The sequence below is a fragment of the Drosophila kikkawai genome, chromosome X (assembly GCF_030179895.1).
Source record: "Drosophila kikkawai strain 14028-0561.14 chromosome X, DkikHiC1v2, whole genome shotgun sequence".
NCBI classification, from domain to species: domain Eukaryota; kingdom Metazoa; phylum Arthropoda; class Insecta; order Diptera; family Drosophilidae; genus Drosophila; species Drosophila kikkawai.
In genome coordinates, this window is record NC_091733.1 from 4307323 (window position 1) to 4323855 (window position 16533).

Below are 16533 nucleotides of genomic sequence, written 5' to 3' on the forward strand. Positions count from 1 at the left end.
ATTTCTAGGGTGTTCTCTATGCTAACAACGAGACCTGTTCGAACGCTAATCAAATGATTCGTCTATGGATTCACGAATGCTACCGCGTCTATGGTGATAAGCTGGTTGACTATACCGATATCAATAACTTTAAAAAAATCGTAACTGATGTTGTGCGCAAAGGGATTGAGGGTTTAAATGAAGAAGTGATTTACGCACAACCACTAATTTACTGTCATTTTGCAAAAGGTTTGACTGACATCAAATATATGCCCATATCTGGCTGGGAACGGCTAAAAAGTCTGTTAGACGAGGCACAAGATCGCTATAATGACTATGTAGGAGCCATCAATCTAGTTCTTTTCGATGACGCTATGTCACATGTATGTCGTATAAGCCGCATCCTTGAATCGTCTCGGGGCTATGCGTTGCTAATCGGTGTTGGGGGTTCAGGGAAACAGTCCCTAACTCGCTTAGCTTCATTTATTTCCTCATTGGACGTTTTCCAGATTCAATTGACAAAGGACTATAACGTAAACGATTTAAAGGGAAACATCGCTACTTTGTATATGAAAGCTGGCGTAAAGACCACTGCCTGCTGCTTCCTCATGACCGACTCGGAGGTAGCTCGGGAGCAATTTCTAGTGCTAGTGAATGACCTCCTTGCTTCTGGTGACATTCATGAACTGTTTGCTGATGACGAAGTGGAAAATATTGTGAACGCTGTGCGTAATGAGGTCAAACAGCTTGGTATATTAGACAATCGCGAGAACTGTTGGAAATACTTTATTGAGAAGGTTCGCAGTTTGCTTAAGGTAGTACTCTGCTTTTCGCCTGTAGGTGCAACTCTTCGTGTCCGTTCTCGAAAATTTCCAGCTTTAGTAAACTGTACAACTATTGATTGGTTTCACGAATGGCCTCAACAAGCATTGGAGTCTGTGTCACTTAGATTTTTATCTGAGATCACTGTGTTGCCAAAAGAGCTCGCATTTCCAGTGTCTAATTTTATGGCATTTGTTCATAAAACAGTCAATGACATCTCTAAGCTTTATTTAGCCAACGCCAAAAGATATAACTACACAACACCTAAGTCCTTCCTTGAGTTAATAGCACTCTATTCAAAACTTCTAAATGAAAAAGTTAAAGCTAATCTAGATCGCCGTTTGCGCTTGGAAAATGGTCTAATTAAATTGGCTAGTTGTACAAAAGAAGTGGATGCGTTGCAGGACGTCCTAAAGGTCCAAGAGGTCGAGCTGAAGGTTAAAAACCAGGAAGCGGATAATTTAATTGTAGTTGTAGGTACTGAAAATGAAAAAGTGTCAAAGGAAAGAGCCTTTGCCTCAAAAGAAGAGAAGAACGTCCGTCAAATAGAGGAAGATGTTACTGCAAAAGCAAAACTTTGCGAAGAGGATTTTCTTAAGGCGCAACCAGCTCTGATTGCTGCTCAAGAGGCACTTAACACTCTGAACAAAAACAATCTTACAGAACTTAAATCATTTGGATCGCCACCTGATGCTGTAGTTAGTGTGTGCGGTGCAGTTTTGGTGCTTTTCGCAAGCAAAGGAAAAATTCCTAAGGATCGCAGCTGGAAGGCGTGTCGTGTTCTGATGAGTAATGTAGATAAATTTCTCGACAATTTAATTAACTATGACAAGAAACACATTCATCCCGACGTTATAAAAGCTCTTCAACCCTATATTCTCGATCCTGAGTTCAGCCCCGAAAAGATTTTGGCTAAATCTTCAGCAGCTGCAGGATTGTGTTCATGGGTTATTAACATTAACCGGTTCTATGATGTATACCTTATTGTTGAACCAAAAGAAAGAGCCCTTATGGAGTCAGAAAAAGAATTAAAGGACGCTCGGGATAAGTTAACGGCTCTAAATCAAAGGCTCACTGAACTGGAGGAACAATTAAATGCACTGCAAATGGAGTATGATGAAGCTCTTGGGAAAAAACAGAAATGTCAGGATGAAGCTGATAAAACTGCATTTACCATAGATATTGCAAACCGATTAATAGGCGGCTTGGCGACTGAAAAAATACGATGGATGGAATCAGTAAAAAGGTAAAATGTAATATTTGAATTTTTTTATAATTCCAAAACTAAAAGTCGTATTACGCTTAAGTATATGTTAACTATAACGTGTGCCAGTATTTTTATTAATAATTTTAAAATGCAAAAAAAAATGTATACAGATACTTGCTAAGGTTTTTTGAGACCATTAGTAAAACAGCAACCTGACACACTATTTTAACTTAATCATTTTCTATAAAAGCTATTAGTTGTGGTGCCTTATACATTGTTCACGACAGGAGGCCCCTGTCCCCTCTCTGCCCACCGAGCTTCCAAAAACTCAAGCGCTTCCAGCTTAGCAACGCTCACCCGCTCTCCGCTCCTCGGTATTCCCCATCGCACGCTCCCGTGTTCCCGATCGTCGCCAGCGGATAGTCGAGCTTAGAGACGGCTACTCCGCTCCAATTACAGCTCTCCCGCTCTCGCGCTGTTAAGCGGCGCTTCTCGGTCGGCAGCGGGCCCTTAGGCTAAGCTTAGTCAGTACCCAAACGACCGTCAATATATGTATGCAACGGGCGCTCCAGCCACTGTCATATTCGACCCCCGAATTTCTGCGTTTTCTTTTTCGTGGGATAAACTTTTAAACTTTTGCGGAGAATTTCCTGGCCACCCCCCTGCTGAACATACATTATAATTCATGTAATATTTTTTATCAAAATAATTTAAATTATAACAAAATATAACAGCTGCATTTTTGAGATACCTGTCTGAACATAACATAAAAAGTATTCAATGCAATATTCGGTTTTTACCATTTGCCAAACGAAATTTAATAATACATTTTTTGTAGCCTCACTTCAGGTATACAACAACTGCCTGGAGATATTTTAATCATATCCTGCTTTATTTCTTACGTTGGATGCTTTACGCGAGCTTATCGACAGGAGCTTCAAGACAAAATGTGGATGCCGGCTTTTAAAAGCAGCCAGGTAAAATATGCCTCAAGAAAAGAGCGTATTGTTGTTTAATTAAAAATGTTTTTAAAGCCTTCTATTCCTTCAACGGACGGCGTTGATCCTTTTGAAATGATCTGCGATGATGCCCAAATTGCTGAGTGGAATAACCAAGGCTTGCCAAGCGATCGCATGTCTGCTGAGAACGCCGCTATCCTTGTGCAGTCTGAGAGATACCCGCTCATGATAGATCCCCAACTGTAAGTTAAACAATTAATACAGAAAAGATTTTGTTAAAAATTATTGATTCATTCCAGTCAGGGAATCAAGTGGGTGAAAACTAAATATGGATCTGGTCTTGTTGTTTTACGTCTTTCGCAACGAAACTACCTTGATCAAGTTGAGCGGGCCGTAAGTAATGGTAATACGTTGTTAATTGAAAACATCGGGGAAAACGTCGATCCTGTTCTTAATCCACTTTTGGGTCGTCAGTTGATCAAAAAGGGAACTATTTTGAAAATTGGCGATCGCGAAATTGATTTTAATCCAAAATTTCGTTTAATCCTTCATACTAAGCTTGCGAACCCTCACTATAAGCCTGAAATGCAGGCACAGACAACTTTGATAAACTTCACCGTGACACGTGATGGTCTAGAAGATCAGTTGTTAGCAGAGGTTGTTAAAGTCGAGCGTCCCGACCTAGAGGCCATGCGAACTCGCTTAACGCAGCAACAGAACCACTTCAAAATAACACTTAAGTTTCTGGAAGACGACTTGCTTGCACGTTTATCTTCAGCAGGCGATAATGTTCTCGAAGATGTCACTCTGGTTATGAATCTTGAAAAAACTAAAAAAACTGCGGACGAAATTGAAGTAAAGGTTGCAGAGGCAAAAATAACAGGTGTCCAGATCGATTCTGCTCGGGAAGCTTATCGTCCAGCAGCTGAAAGAGCCTCTATTATTTATTTTATTTTAAATGACTTATTTAAGATCAATCCTATCTACCAGTTTTCTCTCAAAGCGTTCACAGTAGTGTTTAACAACGCAATGCTAAAGGCAGCAACAGCTGAGAAGCTTAAAGATCGAGTAGAAAACCTTATTGATTCGATCACCTTCTGTAGTTATGTGTATACGTCTCGTGGATTGTTTGAGCAAGACAAACTAATTTTCCTGACACAGATGTGTATTCAGATCCTAGTTAATGCTGGTGAGGTGGAGCCTAGTGAGCTAGATTTTTTGCTACGATTTCCATATATGCCAAATCAGACTTCAAACTTTTCCTGGCTCACTCATGTGGGTTGGGGCGGTATAAGGGCACTTAACAATCATTCTGCTTTTAAGGGGTTGGAGAAGGATATTGAGGGATCACACAAACGGTGGAAAAAATTTGCAGACTCAGAAAGTCCAGAGAATGAAAAATTTCCTGGCGAATGGAAGGGAAAATCACCAATCCAAAGACTCTGCATAATGCGTTGCATACGACCAGACCGTATGTCATATGCTATGCGCTCCTTTATCGAAGAAAAGCTCGGATCAAAATATATTGATGCACGCTCTATGGAATTCGCGAAAACTTTTGAGGAGTCTAGCCCAGAAACACACATGTTTTTTGTTCTCTCTGCTGGTGTTGATCCTCTGAAAGATGTTGAAAAGCTAGGTAAGAGTCTGGGATTCAGTTTTGACCATGAAAATTTTCATAGTGTATCGCTTGGCCAGGGCCAAGAAATTGTGGCCGAGAACGCAATTGAGATAGCCTCCCAGCAAGGTCATTGGGTCATTTTACAAAATATACACCTTGTTGCGCGTTGGTTACCCAGCCTTGAAAAGAAAATGGAGTCTTCTCTTAGTAATGTTAATATTAACTATCGACTTTTTTTGAGTGCCGAACCCGCTGGTGATCCTTCGGCTCACATATTACCTCAAGGAATTCTGGAATCTGCTATAAAGATAACAAATGAGCCACCGACAGGAATGATGGCTAACATTCATAAAGCTTTAGACAATTTTAGCGATGAGACGCTTGAGATGTGCTCAAAAGAGACAGAATTTAAGGCGATTCTTTTCTCTCTGTGCTATTTTCATGCTGTGGTTGCTGAGCGGCGAAAGTTTGGCCCTCAGGGCTGGAACCGCGGGTACCCCTTTAATGTGGGTGATCTTACGATATCTGTGTACGTTTTGTATAACTATCTGGAAGCCAACACTCGCGTACCTTGGGAGGACCTTCGTTACCTTTTTGGGGAAATCATGTATGGAGGACACATAACTGACGACTGGGATCGACGGCTTTGTCGTACCTATCTCGAAGAGTTTATGCAGCCAGAGTTAATTGATGGAGAGTTGCAGTATTGCCAGGGTTTCCCGGCACCGGGGATTCTAAAGTATGCTGGATACCACCAGTATGTAGATGAAAACCTTCCGTCTGAAAGCCCTTCACTATATGGCTTGCATTCAAATGCAGAGATTGGATTTCTCACCACAGTTTCTGAACGCCTTTTCCGAATTGTTTTCGAATTACAGCCGCGTATGGCAGGTGGTTCAAGTGGCGGAGGTGATTCTGTTTCCCAAGAGGATGTCATAAAGGGCATTATCGAAGATCTACTGGACAAAATTCCAACGCCTTTTAACATTCTTGAGCTTATGGGTCGTGTTGAGGATCGCAACCCTTACATAATTGTCGCCTTTCAGGAGTGCGAACGCATGAACCTTCTTATGGCTGAGCTACGACGCTCTCTGAATGAACTTGACTTGGGCCTTAAGGGAGAGCTAACTATCTCATCTATTATGGAGGACCTGATGCTTTGTCTTTACAAAGATCAAGTGCCTGAGCAGTGGACCAAATTAGCCTATCCAAGCATGCTAGGACTTCAGTCGTGGTTCTCTGATTTAATGTTGCGGTTGCGAGAGCTTGAAGGATGGGTGGCAGATTTTCGTATGCCGTCTTCTATTTGGCTTGCAGGATTCTTCAATCCGCAGTCACTACTTACCGCCATTATGCAGCAGACAGCACGCAAAAATGAGTGGCCTCTTGATCGAATGTGTCTTAACTGTGACGTAACCAAAAAATGGAAGGAAGAGTTTACGTAAGAATTCTTATTAGCTATAAAATGGTCTGAATAATATTCTTCCGTTATCCGTAGGGCGGCACCTCGCGAAGGAGCCTATGTCAACGGGCTTTTTATGGAAGGTGCTCGATGGGATGCAAAGATGGGCACCATAGCAGATGCTTTTAACAAAGAACTTTTTCCTGCCATGCCAGTTATTTACATTAAAGCAGTAACCCAGGATAAGCAAGACACTAAAAATGTATATGAATGCCCAGTCTACAAAATTCGGTACGTACGGCACATAAACAAAAATTCCTGGACTTACAACTAATTTCGCAGTTAAAGTGCCCCAACCCAAAATCATGGGTTGATTTTATTGTAATCTACTATATACCTACGTAACTCGTTACTGCTCTACAGTAAATCCAACCACGATTCTGCTGTAAATAGAGTACGCTAAAAGGCCTTAAATTACCACCACCACTTCGGCACGCCGAAGTTTGTATACCGTTGCAGTTTGCAATTGGGTCATAAAAATCGATTCATTCTGGTCAAATAAATAGAAAAATAAATTAAATTAAAAAAAATATTAGGAATTATATAAAACTTGTAGACATATACATAGCATTTAATAATTTGTGTTTGATAAAATTTAAAAAAAAAAAGATTAATTGTATAAAAAAACTATATTTTAGATTTGAAATATCTACTATAGAATAAACATTATAAATTTAAGTGCTATACTCTTTGATTTTACCTATTTTTTTTGTATTTAGAGTTTGACAGTTACAGTTGTAGATTAGAAGTTTTACATTTTTCTGTACATCTTGCGATCATAGCTATATGATATTGTCGTCCGATTTAAAAACAATTAAAACCGAAATTCTGAAATAATAAAAAAAAGCTCATATCTAAGAGTAGATGAAAATACTTTGAATAACAACTAGTTATAATTTTTTTCTTTTCATTTCCCGAACGGCACTATGACAGCTATAAGATATAGTAGTCCGATTTTCATATTTAATCTAATCTAATAGCCATATCTCAAAAATGATGAAAATATGTTGAAAAAAAGCCTAGGTATAATTGTCGATCATTTGCATGGCAGCTATATGATATAGTCATCTGATCCGACCCGTTCCGACATATGTATGTATACTGCAATGAGAGTGCGTAGAAACGGACAGACGGACATGGCTAGATCGACTTGGCTATTGATGCTGATCAAGAATATATAGCTCTTATAGGGTCGGAAATGTCTCCTTCACTTCGTTGCAAACTTCTAACTAAAATTATACTTCCCTTAAAGGGTATAAAAATTTAATCATAACTAGACCGACCTTAGTTAATTCGAAAAATTCTTAATACCAAACATTATTAATTATTATGTTTTGGTCTTCTTAAGGGGGTATATAAATTAATTAATATATTATATCGACTGTGTATTGCCGGCGGCAATAGAGATTCCTCAGACGGTCCCTCGCAGTTGCAGATATAGATCGGGAGCGGGTGATAATATTCGCCGCTATGTTGCAGGCCGGTTGGCCTAGGTTTTGCCAAGGTAAGTTACAGCAGATGATCCACTGGGCGCAGGGGACGTGTCCGCTGCGATGGTCACTAGCCGGTTGGCTGACGAATCTCCCAAACAAGTTATGAAGATTACGTTGGAAGGGGGACTACCCTTCTTTAACTACTGGCCTAGAGACTCAGAAAGTTTTCAAATGATAAATCTTTAACGACGGTAGTCGGAGTGTGATAAATTGAGCAGCAGCTCTTTATTGTATGAATATAAAATCAGAACTGAACTTAAAAGCTAACAAAAGTAAATATCATAGCGGCCACTCCAATGGGTAGTGCTTGCCGGCTATGCATGAGCTTCCGGCCAGACGCTGTGTCAGCAGTTTGGCCGGAGCGAGCTTTCGGGCGGACGGTCATTGCCGTTGCCCGGCTGAGTTAGTTAACTACTCCCCCCTCAGGAACAAGGCCGCCCTCGGCCGACCCTATTTGGGCAATCATCTCTGTTATCTGGGCCGTAGATCTCCTGGCCTGGATGACTCGCCGATAGGTTAAGCCGACGCAGATCAACGCGCAGCATATGGCTCCTGCCACTAGTACTATCTGATGTGAATGATAGTCGTTGATATCCTCCCCGAACCTCTTAATATGCTCCAGGTTACGCTCACTCAAGCGGTGAAGGTAAGGGAGGCTGAGTATATCATGTTCTAGGGTGATATTGAGAGAGGGCGCGCTAGCCACTCCTGGGACCCTCTTTTGGGCCGCGCCATAGTTGGCGTACCGGGTTTCATTGACCGTGGCGCATTCGGCAAAGGTGACAAGGTGGGTTCCTTGCAGGTGAACGCAAGTGCCATTGTCCACGCACACATGAGCCGGGCGATCGTTGATAATGATAATACCTTCGTCCACGAAGTTGACCGGATGCAGGTCGCTGGGTTGAATGTCGCAGTGTGCAACCCGTCCAGCGTGGAGTTCTTGGGCGCATGATCTTCTTTGCGCCAGACGACAGAAAGTGGCTCCCGTTGTTATAGAGCAATTCTGGACTGTATGAATTTCTCCGCTGCAATCCGCAATGATCTGGTCCTCCAGTCTAAGCATTGTGTCATGATGTGACACGGGGAAAACAGTGATTTTAACGCAAGCTGACTTGACTTTAGGGAATTTAATAATAAAGTGCAAAATGTTAATGGACTGTAATATCTTGACGGACGCAACGGATAAAATGTCTTTAATAGGGGTATCGGTGGGCTCCTCAATCCACACATTTTCCAGGTCTGCATGATCTAGAATGCTAGGGCTAACGACATTGACTTTGGCAAGAGCCACTGCCAGTAATAAATTCTGCAGCTCCATTGCAATCATTCTGTTGCGGGACAATAACATCTCATACAGGTGTCCCGAGTCAATTTGGGAGTCTTTAGCCGACCTCAGAATTTGATTAACAGTGGCGGTGATACTATTGATTTGTTCTTGAATTTTATTGTTAATATTAACCTGTCTATTGTTTGCGTTTATGAGTTGAAATTCGGTAAGTTTAATCTTCTCAAAATCCTCCGCGTCTGGCGTTCCCGCCACTACCTTTAGTGCCGTCCCTAAGAAGTCTAAACTTCTAGCTACCCTATGGTGGATGCTCAATGAATTGAGCAGGTCACGCAGGTGAGCGACATCTACGCTCAAAAGTTTCTGCATGTGGGACTGGGGAAACATGTTAAGCATGCCACCAGTCTCTTCCACCACGCGCCTATATTCTGAGAGGTTTGCTGAATGTTTCACGAATGCAAACTCTTCCCATACTAAAATTCGACCATCAATGATGGGAATGTACTTGGCCTGCGAGTAGTCCGTGACGTGTGCCGATGTTAAGGTCAAAAGGAATAACAGAGGTAAAGAAGTGAACCTGTAATATTAGTATTTATTGTAGTGTTTATCAAAATTTAAGTAGCCCACCACCAAACACGTAAAATAAAGCGTAGCGAATAAAAATTGGTATAAATGAATAATGAAAAATGAAAACCATGATAATAATAAAACTTGTGCCAAGCGGCTAAAGAAACTAAACATAGAAAAAAAATGGAAAAAACTATGCCAAGTGGCTAGGAATAAAAAGTATGATATAAAAACATATGCCAAGTGGCTAATGATAAAAAATATAAAAAAGATGGTAAAAATTATCAGACGAATGTCGGTAAGATCAAGCTTCGTCTACCTAAGGTTGTCTTTGTGGACAACCCTCCCCTTAATGAGGACTGTGGTCCCCATGTCCGCTTCCACAACTTTCTCTTCACACAATGGGGAGAGTTTGTTGCCCAGTCGTCTGTTTGATTTAACCAGGACTTTTTCGCCAACGTCGAACACCCTGTTTTGTCGGGAAGCATTTTCCCTGTTCCTGAGCTTATCCTGGGCAAGTTTTATCTTATCCTGAACCTCATAAAGCGGCTCATCCGACTGTGCTTGAATGACATCGGCCGGCCTCTTGTCGATGACCGAATGGATAGATTTATTGTATCTGGCTGTGGCCAGCAGGATTAGCTCCACGGTGTCACTGATACCTTTATCGATTTTAAGGCATCTGGCAAGCTCCACCAGAGTGCTGTGGAAACGCTCCACTTGTCCGTTCGAGACACTGTGGAGGGGCGGTGCGTTTGAAGCGCTGACGCCGAAATGGTTTTCCAGCATGGTCAAAATAGTGTGCGAGTTCAACGATGGTTCGTTGTCGCAATATATGACTTTGGCTTTAGGGAAAACATTCATCAGCATTAGTAATGCCGGTTTTAGATCCTCTATGGTTCTAGATGGAACTGGTTGGACCATGGCAAATTTCGAGAATTTGTCAATGCGTGTAAGGAAATACTTTTTGTCCGTGGAAAAAATATCTATATGTAGCATTTCCCCTACATGAGATGGGACTGGCGTTTCGCCAAGCTCATGCTTCTTGGGATGTCTATCATATTTGGCCTTAGCGCATGTTCTACAATTAGCGACGATTTCGTTCGCCAATTTAGTCATTTTTGGGAAGTAGTACTCTGAGAGTACTTGCTTAACATTTTCCTGGGCCGATCTGTGGGCCCTATTATGTTCGGCAGTGAGGACTTCTCGTCTCTCAGCGACCGCAAAAATGTCCGTGACACGTTTTTTGCAGTGCCAAATTTTGGTGGCTGGGAATTGCCGAACCAATTCATCCTGTATCATCGCTAGCGTGTGCAAATCGCAATGAATGGCGTTTACGCCTTTAGGGACGATAATGTCTGCGAGTTCTTTCAGCAACGACTCCTTGCATACGAAGTTGATGTCGTGCCGTCTCTTATTTCCGAAGAGAACGAAGCTGCGCTTGGACGGAAAGCGTGCTTCCTCCAGAGTTATCTGGTTTTGAAAGCAATTAAGGGGCTTGTCCGTAGTTTCAATTGTGTGGGTAAGCGACAGCTCACTGTGAATTGTGGCTGCGCTTGAAAAAGCTTCCTCCTCTCCCAGAACGTTAAGTTGCTGTCTGGAGAGGGCATCTGCGATTATCTTTGCCGGGCTTGTAAAAAATTTTAGCACCGGACTCGTCGATGCGAGCTTTCCACCTTTTGATTTTTGCGTTCGGATTGGATTCCGACACTGCAAAGGTCAAGGGCTTTGACTGCGTATAAATAGTGGCGCAACTTGGCCAGCGCCCAAACTATGGCTAATAGCTCCCTTTCATTGGTAGCATAATTAACTTCTCTGTCCTTAAGGGTCCTCGAGATCATAGTGATAGGTCGTCCCTCTTGGGATAGCACTGCGCCAATGCCGTAAGCTGAGGCATCCGTCGTTAGATCGAATGCGTTTTTATAGTCTGGGTATCTGAGGATGACATCCTCGGAAGCCAGAATGTTACGCAATTTTTGAAAAGCGAACCTTTGTTGCTCATCAAATTGTACCGGGATGTTCGTGGATCTGTGCCTACTGACACTTCCGTTCTCCCCTTTAAGAATGTTCGACACAGGTCTAGCTACTGACGCAAAATCTTTTAGAAAGCATCGGTAGTAGCTGGCCAGGACTAAGAACGACCTGACTTCAAACACGTTTTTAGGCTCAGGGAATTCCTGAATAGCCTTAATTTTTTCCGGGTCAGTAGTGGCACCGTTGTTGTTGACAATAACCCCGAGAAAGCTAACGCTTTTTTTGAAGAACTTAGACTTCTGTGTTGAAACCCTCATGTTAGCATCGTGTAGGTTCTTAAGAACCCAATCTACGTGCTGGATGTGGGCGTTTTCGTCTTCTGAAAAAACGATGACGTCATCCACATAAACGTAGCAGAACTTGCCGATCTGCTCTCGCAGAATGTCATCTATAGTTCTCTGGAAGATGCTGGCAGCATTCTTCAATCCAAATGGCATCCGGCGAAATTCATATTTCCCTCCGTTGACGGAAAAGGAAGTTTTTTCGCGGTCGCGCTCTGCTAATATAATTTGATGGTAGCCAGACTTTAAGTCTAGCGTAGTGAAGTACCTGGCCTTGCCTAGGTTACTCAGTATCATGGATATGTTCGGCATTGGATAGCGATCGGGTATCGTCCTCTCGTTTAATTTACGAAAGTCCAATACCAACCGCATTTTTCGATTTCCAGCCTCGTCGGTGCCCTTCTTGTCTACTACCCATATTGGGTTATAGTAGGGGGACTTCGACTTTTGTATGATACCGTTACTTAGCAGATCTTGAATCTCGTTATTGACGAAATCGGCTGCTCCCATTGGATATGGGTAAAGTTTGGCATAGATCGGCTCCTCATCAACAGTTCTGATGGTAGCTACCACCGACGTGTTGTAAGGTAAGGCCTCATTGGGGTCCGCGAAGGCTTTTTTCCTGTCGCGGAGCATTTTTAGAAATGCGTTTCTAACTAAAGGCGGTGTATCTGAGCAGTCCACTTCAGTAAAATTAACATCGGAACATGAGTGGAATTCAATTTTCTCTTCTCTATTGCCCCATTTGAGATTGCCAGAGGCCAGACAAAGCGATGCCCCTGCCTGTTTAAGTAGGTCGAGGCCGATGATCGCATCAAAGGAGGACAAGTCAGGTAGAATGAAGAACGTGGCCTTCAAATTGAAAAGTTGTATGAAGCATTTCCTAGTGATAGTGGTAACGCCGTGAATGGAATGGATTTTAAAGGGGGTTTCGACCGGTACGCTTTTCAATCCCTCATGAGGACAGATGAAATTTTTGGCAGCGCCCGTATCAACAAGAAGTTTCATATTTATCCCCGCTACTCTTCGTCTGATGACGGGTAGCAAGGATTTTCCCCTAAAAAATGGACGGCATCGGAGTCGTACTCACAGATGGCGTCTTCATCTATTTCTACTGCCGCGCTGGAAGCTGCGGTGGTGTAGGTGTCAGCCGTAGTATCGGCGCTTTGCGCAATGTGATTTACTCGCTGTCTTTTGGGTGGGCCGGATCGGTCAGACGCGGTCGGCTTCTTATTTTGGTATGCTGGGGCCTGCGATGGCCTAAGCATTTTGGACAGCGATGGGTCGATATCCATGGGTTCGGGCGTATTTCTACGAAGCCTATCACTGTGCGGGGCAGAGTGTACCTGGACTTTGTGTTGTTTGGAATAGTGGGGATTTTTACCGCCACTAGGCTGGGAATTGGCATGAGGGGCGGTTTGATGACGCTCCTGTGCCTTCGGAAATTGTTTTTTGTCTTTATCTTCTTGGCTTCTGGCAAATGTTGAAGCAAAGGTGTACCTATCATGGTTCGCCTCCACTTCTTGGGCCAATGCAAGTGCTGTTGGCATGTCCTTGGGCTTAGCCGCGAAGAGGACATCAGTGAGACTGCGTCTTAATCCAGAGATAAATACGCGAAGGGCGTCATCCCGGAATTTTTTGCATAAAACCTGTGCAGCCGAGGCTTCGTACGACATGGTCACCTTGTTGGTAAGGAGCGTGAGCTTCTTTTCGACCTCATCATAATACTGCAGCAACGAGAGATTCCCTTGTCTAAGGGTACCCATCTCCTGCTCTATGACGTGCATTGTTCGCTTGTCACTATACGTGAAGTCAAGTCGATCTATAATCGCGTCGAAATTAAGCACTGTGCCAAATGAGGATAGCACGGAATCGGCTGATCCCCTTATTTTGCTCCTAATTATAATGACTGCCTGATAATGGCGTGAAGTACCCTCGAATTTCCTAAAAATAAAGTACGCTCCTACCGCCGCTTGCCGCCAGGAGACGTATGTTTCCTGGGCCCCCGAAAATTCGGGCAGGCATTTGACGGCGTCTAGTGGCTCATTACAAATGGCGATGCTGGTTAAATCTATAGGTTTATAGACTTTAATTTGAGGAGCCACTGTTTGGGTGGGTGCGACTTGTATCGCCGCCACCTGGTCGGCCAGTTGTTTAATAGTCTGGCGCAATTCATTCTCCCTACGCTGGCCTTCAGTGGCCGCTTCTTGTAGGGCAAGGTTGACGGCAGCCTGTACTACCGTTTGCAGTTGTTCTGTATTAAATGCCATATTTATGGCTGCGGGTTTGCCTGTGTTTACACTTTTCGGTGTAGAAGTTCCGGCCGGCTCTTCGGTCTCGGACTCAGATTCGCTGTCGAACTGATTGTTGTTCCTATATTGCTGGAATGGGTTGCTAAATCGCCCTAATGAAAAAATGTATGCTCAAGCGGTCTTGCCCATGGATATGGCGGGGGGCCGCGGGGGCTGAGTTGCCGCTTGGTAAAGATGGACGAGAGCTCTTTGAGCTGTTGCCTTGCCAAGCAACGACAAGGGAGAGGGGATCGCGGGGACCAGCCCTCTGTTATGGAGAAGAAATATATAAACAACAAAAATTTACACAGTAAAAATCCGTGGTGGCTAAGCTGCCGTTCTGAAAGACAAAGAAGCGAAGCTAAACAGAGTCGGAATACAGCGTAGCGGTGTCAAGTTCGAGTGTCGTAGTGGATTGGGACAGCGACAACAAAAAAAACAAACCCAATATTTTTGCGAAGCTAACACAAAGAATTTAGGTGTAAGCAAAAAGACGATTACATATAAAGGGTAAATTAAATGCACAAATAAAAATGAAACAGTATCTACCACTGACAAAAAATATAATGAAATTAAATTTTAATCATTTGGCGAGACAGAGTTCGTCGCCAATAAAATTGTTTAAATAAATTCACGATAATTAATTCCTCAGCAGCGCCCTTGCGCTTATATGGGGATATAAAATGTGTGTGTTTTAAGGGGGGGGTAAGGTATTTAATTTTTTTTTTCGTAAATTTTTTTTTATTTTTTATTTTAAAAGTTCAATATCTTAAGAATATTGTGTCCAAGTTTTACATCAATCAAAGTAAAATTGACGAAGTTATGCGGAGTTGAACGAAGGTCGTCTGGTGTTCAATGCATGAGAATCACAAAGTTTAAAGCGCTCTCCTGAAAAATGCCATTTTGAAAATCGGTGTACACGATAACTAAAAATATACTGAACCAATCGGTTTGAAATTTGGAACATAACTTCTTTAGATAATTCTACAGGTATTCTCGTCGAGCTTTTTTTAATTTTTAATTTTCTTATATTTTTTATTTAACAAATTAACTTAATTTTTTAGTCAAAAATCGGGGTTTTGACTTCAAATTTTGATAAAAAATAGGGAAAAAATTTTAAAAATAAAAACGCTTCGAGAATACCTCGGGACACTTATCCTTTAACGAATGAGGTATAATTTTTGTAGATCGGATGATTCTGTGGACAGTTAGGATGTACACCGCAAACCAACTTTTTTTGGAGGCGACTCGGGAGATTCCCTATAACTCCTCTACCACTAAATATTTTTCAATACAAAATTTATCACAAACTGTTCAAATGTTGTGTTATTATATGGTATTTAATTCGTTAAGCTATCTTTAGCCGTTTCGCCACAACATTTTTTTGAAAAGTGGGCATTTTTGCACCGAATTAACCTTACCCCCCCCTTAATATACGGCTACACGTACATGAAACTCATAACTGTGAAATTTATTTAAATTAAATGCAAACAATACACAAAATAATACATTTAAAATCACCAATACACTTGTCAAGCAAATAATGAGTGTGAGTATGAAGTTGTGTTTGTGGGGCTGCAAAAAATATTCTAGCAGCGATTTGTATTTATTTAAAAAAATGTAAATGCAAATGCAGACACTGGGAAAAATTCTTGGACTGAAGTGCTCACTTACATGTTTCCCAATTTGTAAAGAATGGGTAAATTTAGTTGGGCGCCAATTAATTAATATATTATATCGACTGTGTATTGCCGGCGGCAATAGAGATTCCTCAGACGGTCCCTCGCAGTTGCAGATATAGATCGGGAGCGGGTGATAATATTCGCCGCTATGTTGCAGGCCGGTTGGCCTAAGGTTTCTCCAAGGTAAGTTACAGCAGATGATCCACTGGGCGCAGGGGACGTGTCCGCTGCGATGGTCACTAGCCGGTTGGCTGACGAATCTCCCAAACAAGTTATGAAGATTACGTTGGAAGGGGGACTACCCTTCTTTAACTACTGGCCTAGAGACTCAGAAAGTTTTCAAATGATAAATCTTTAACGACGGTAGTCGGAGTGTGATAAATTGAGCAGCAGCTCTTTATTGTATGAATATAAAATCAGAACTGAACTTAAAAGCTAACAAAAGTAAATATCATAGCGGCCACTCCAATGGGTAGTGCTTGCCGGCTATGCATGAGCTTCCGGCCAGACGCTGTGTCAGCAGTTTGGCCGGAGCGAGCTTTCGGGCGGACGGTCATTGCCGTTGCCCGGCTGAGTTAGTTAACTTATACATGTAAACGGTCAAAATGTAGGCATTTTTCGTGCGTGAATTTTTTAATATAGGATATAGTGAAGCAATCTTCGTGAAACTTTTGAAATAGTTAAAAGTAGCATCGGAGATGATAAAACAATTTTGTTATAAACAATATTTTACAAAATGGCGGACCTATTTAAAATATTCAGCAGAGCCTCGAGCTTTGAGTTTCCCGGCTATGGAAACGATAGAGCGCGTAATTTGAGTCGGAAATCCGCAAACAAAAATTTTTTGTAT

The 16533-nt window shown here is 42.2% G+C and overlaps 1 protein-coding gene across 1 annotated transcript in view; it reads left to right on the forward strand.

The window, feature by feature from the left end:
- Positions 1 to 16533, forward strand: part of kl-5 (male fertility factor kl5) — an 871112-nt gene that overhangs the window by 709764 nt on the left and 144815 nt on the right. Inside the window, exons 16-20 of the mRNA XM_070288586.1 lie at positions 9 to 2047; positions 2847 to 2985; positions 3043 to 3209; positions 3267 to 6029; positions 6087 to 6281. Of these exons, the coding sequence (XP_070144687.1) occupies positions 9 to 2047; positions 2847 to 2985; positions 3043 to 3209; positions 3267 to 6029; positions 6087 to 6281 (5303 nt within the window). The remainder of the gene's footprint in view (positions 1 to 8; positions 2048 to 2846; positions 2986 to 3042; positions 3210 to 3266; positions 6030 to 6086; positions 6282 to 16533) is intronic.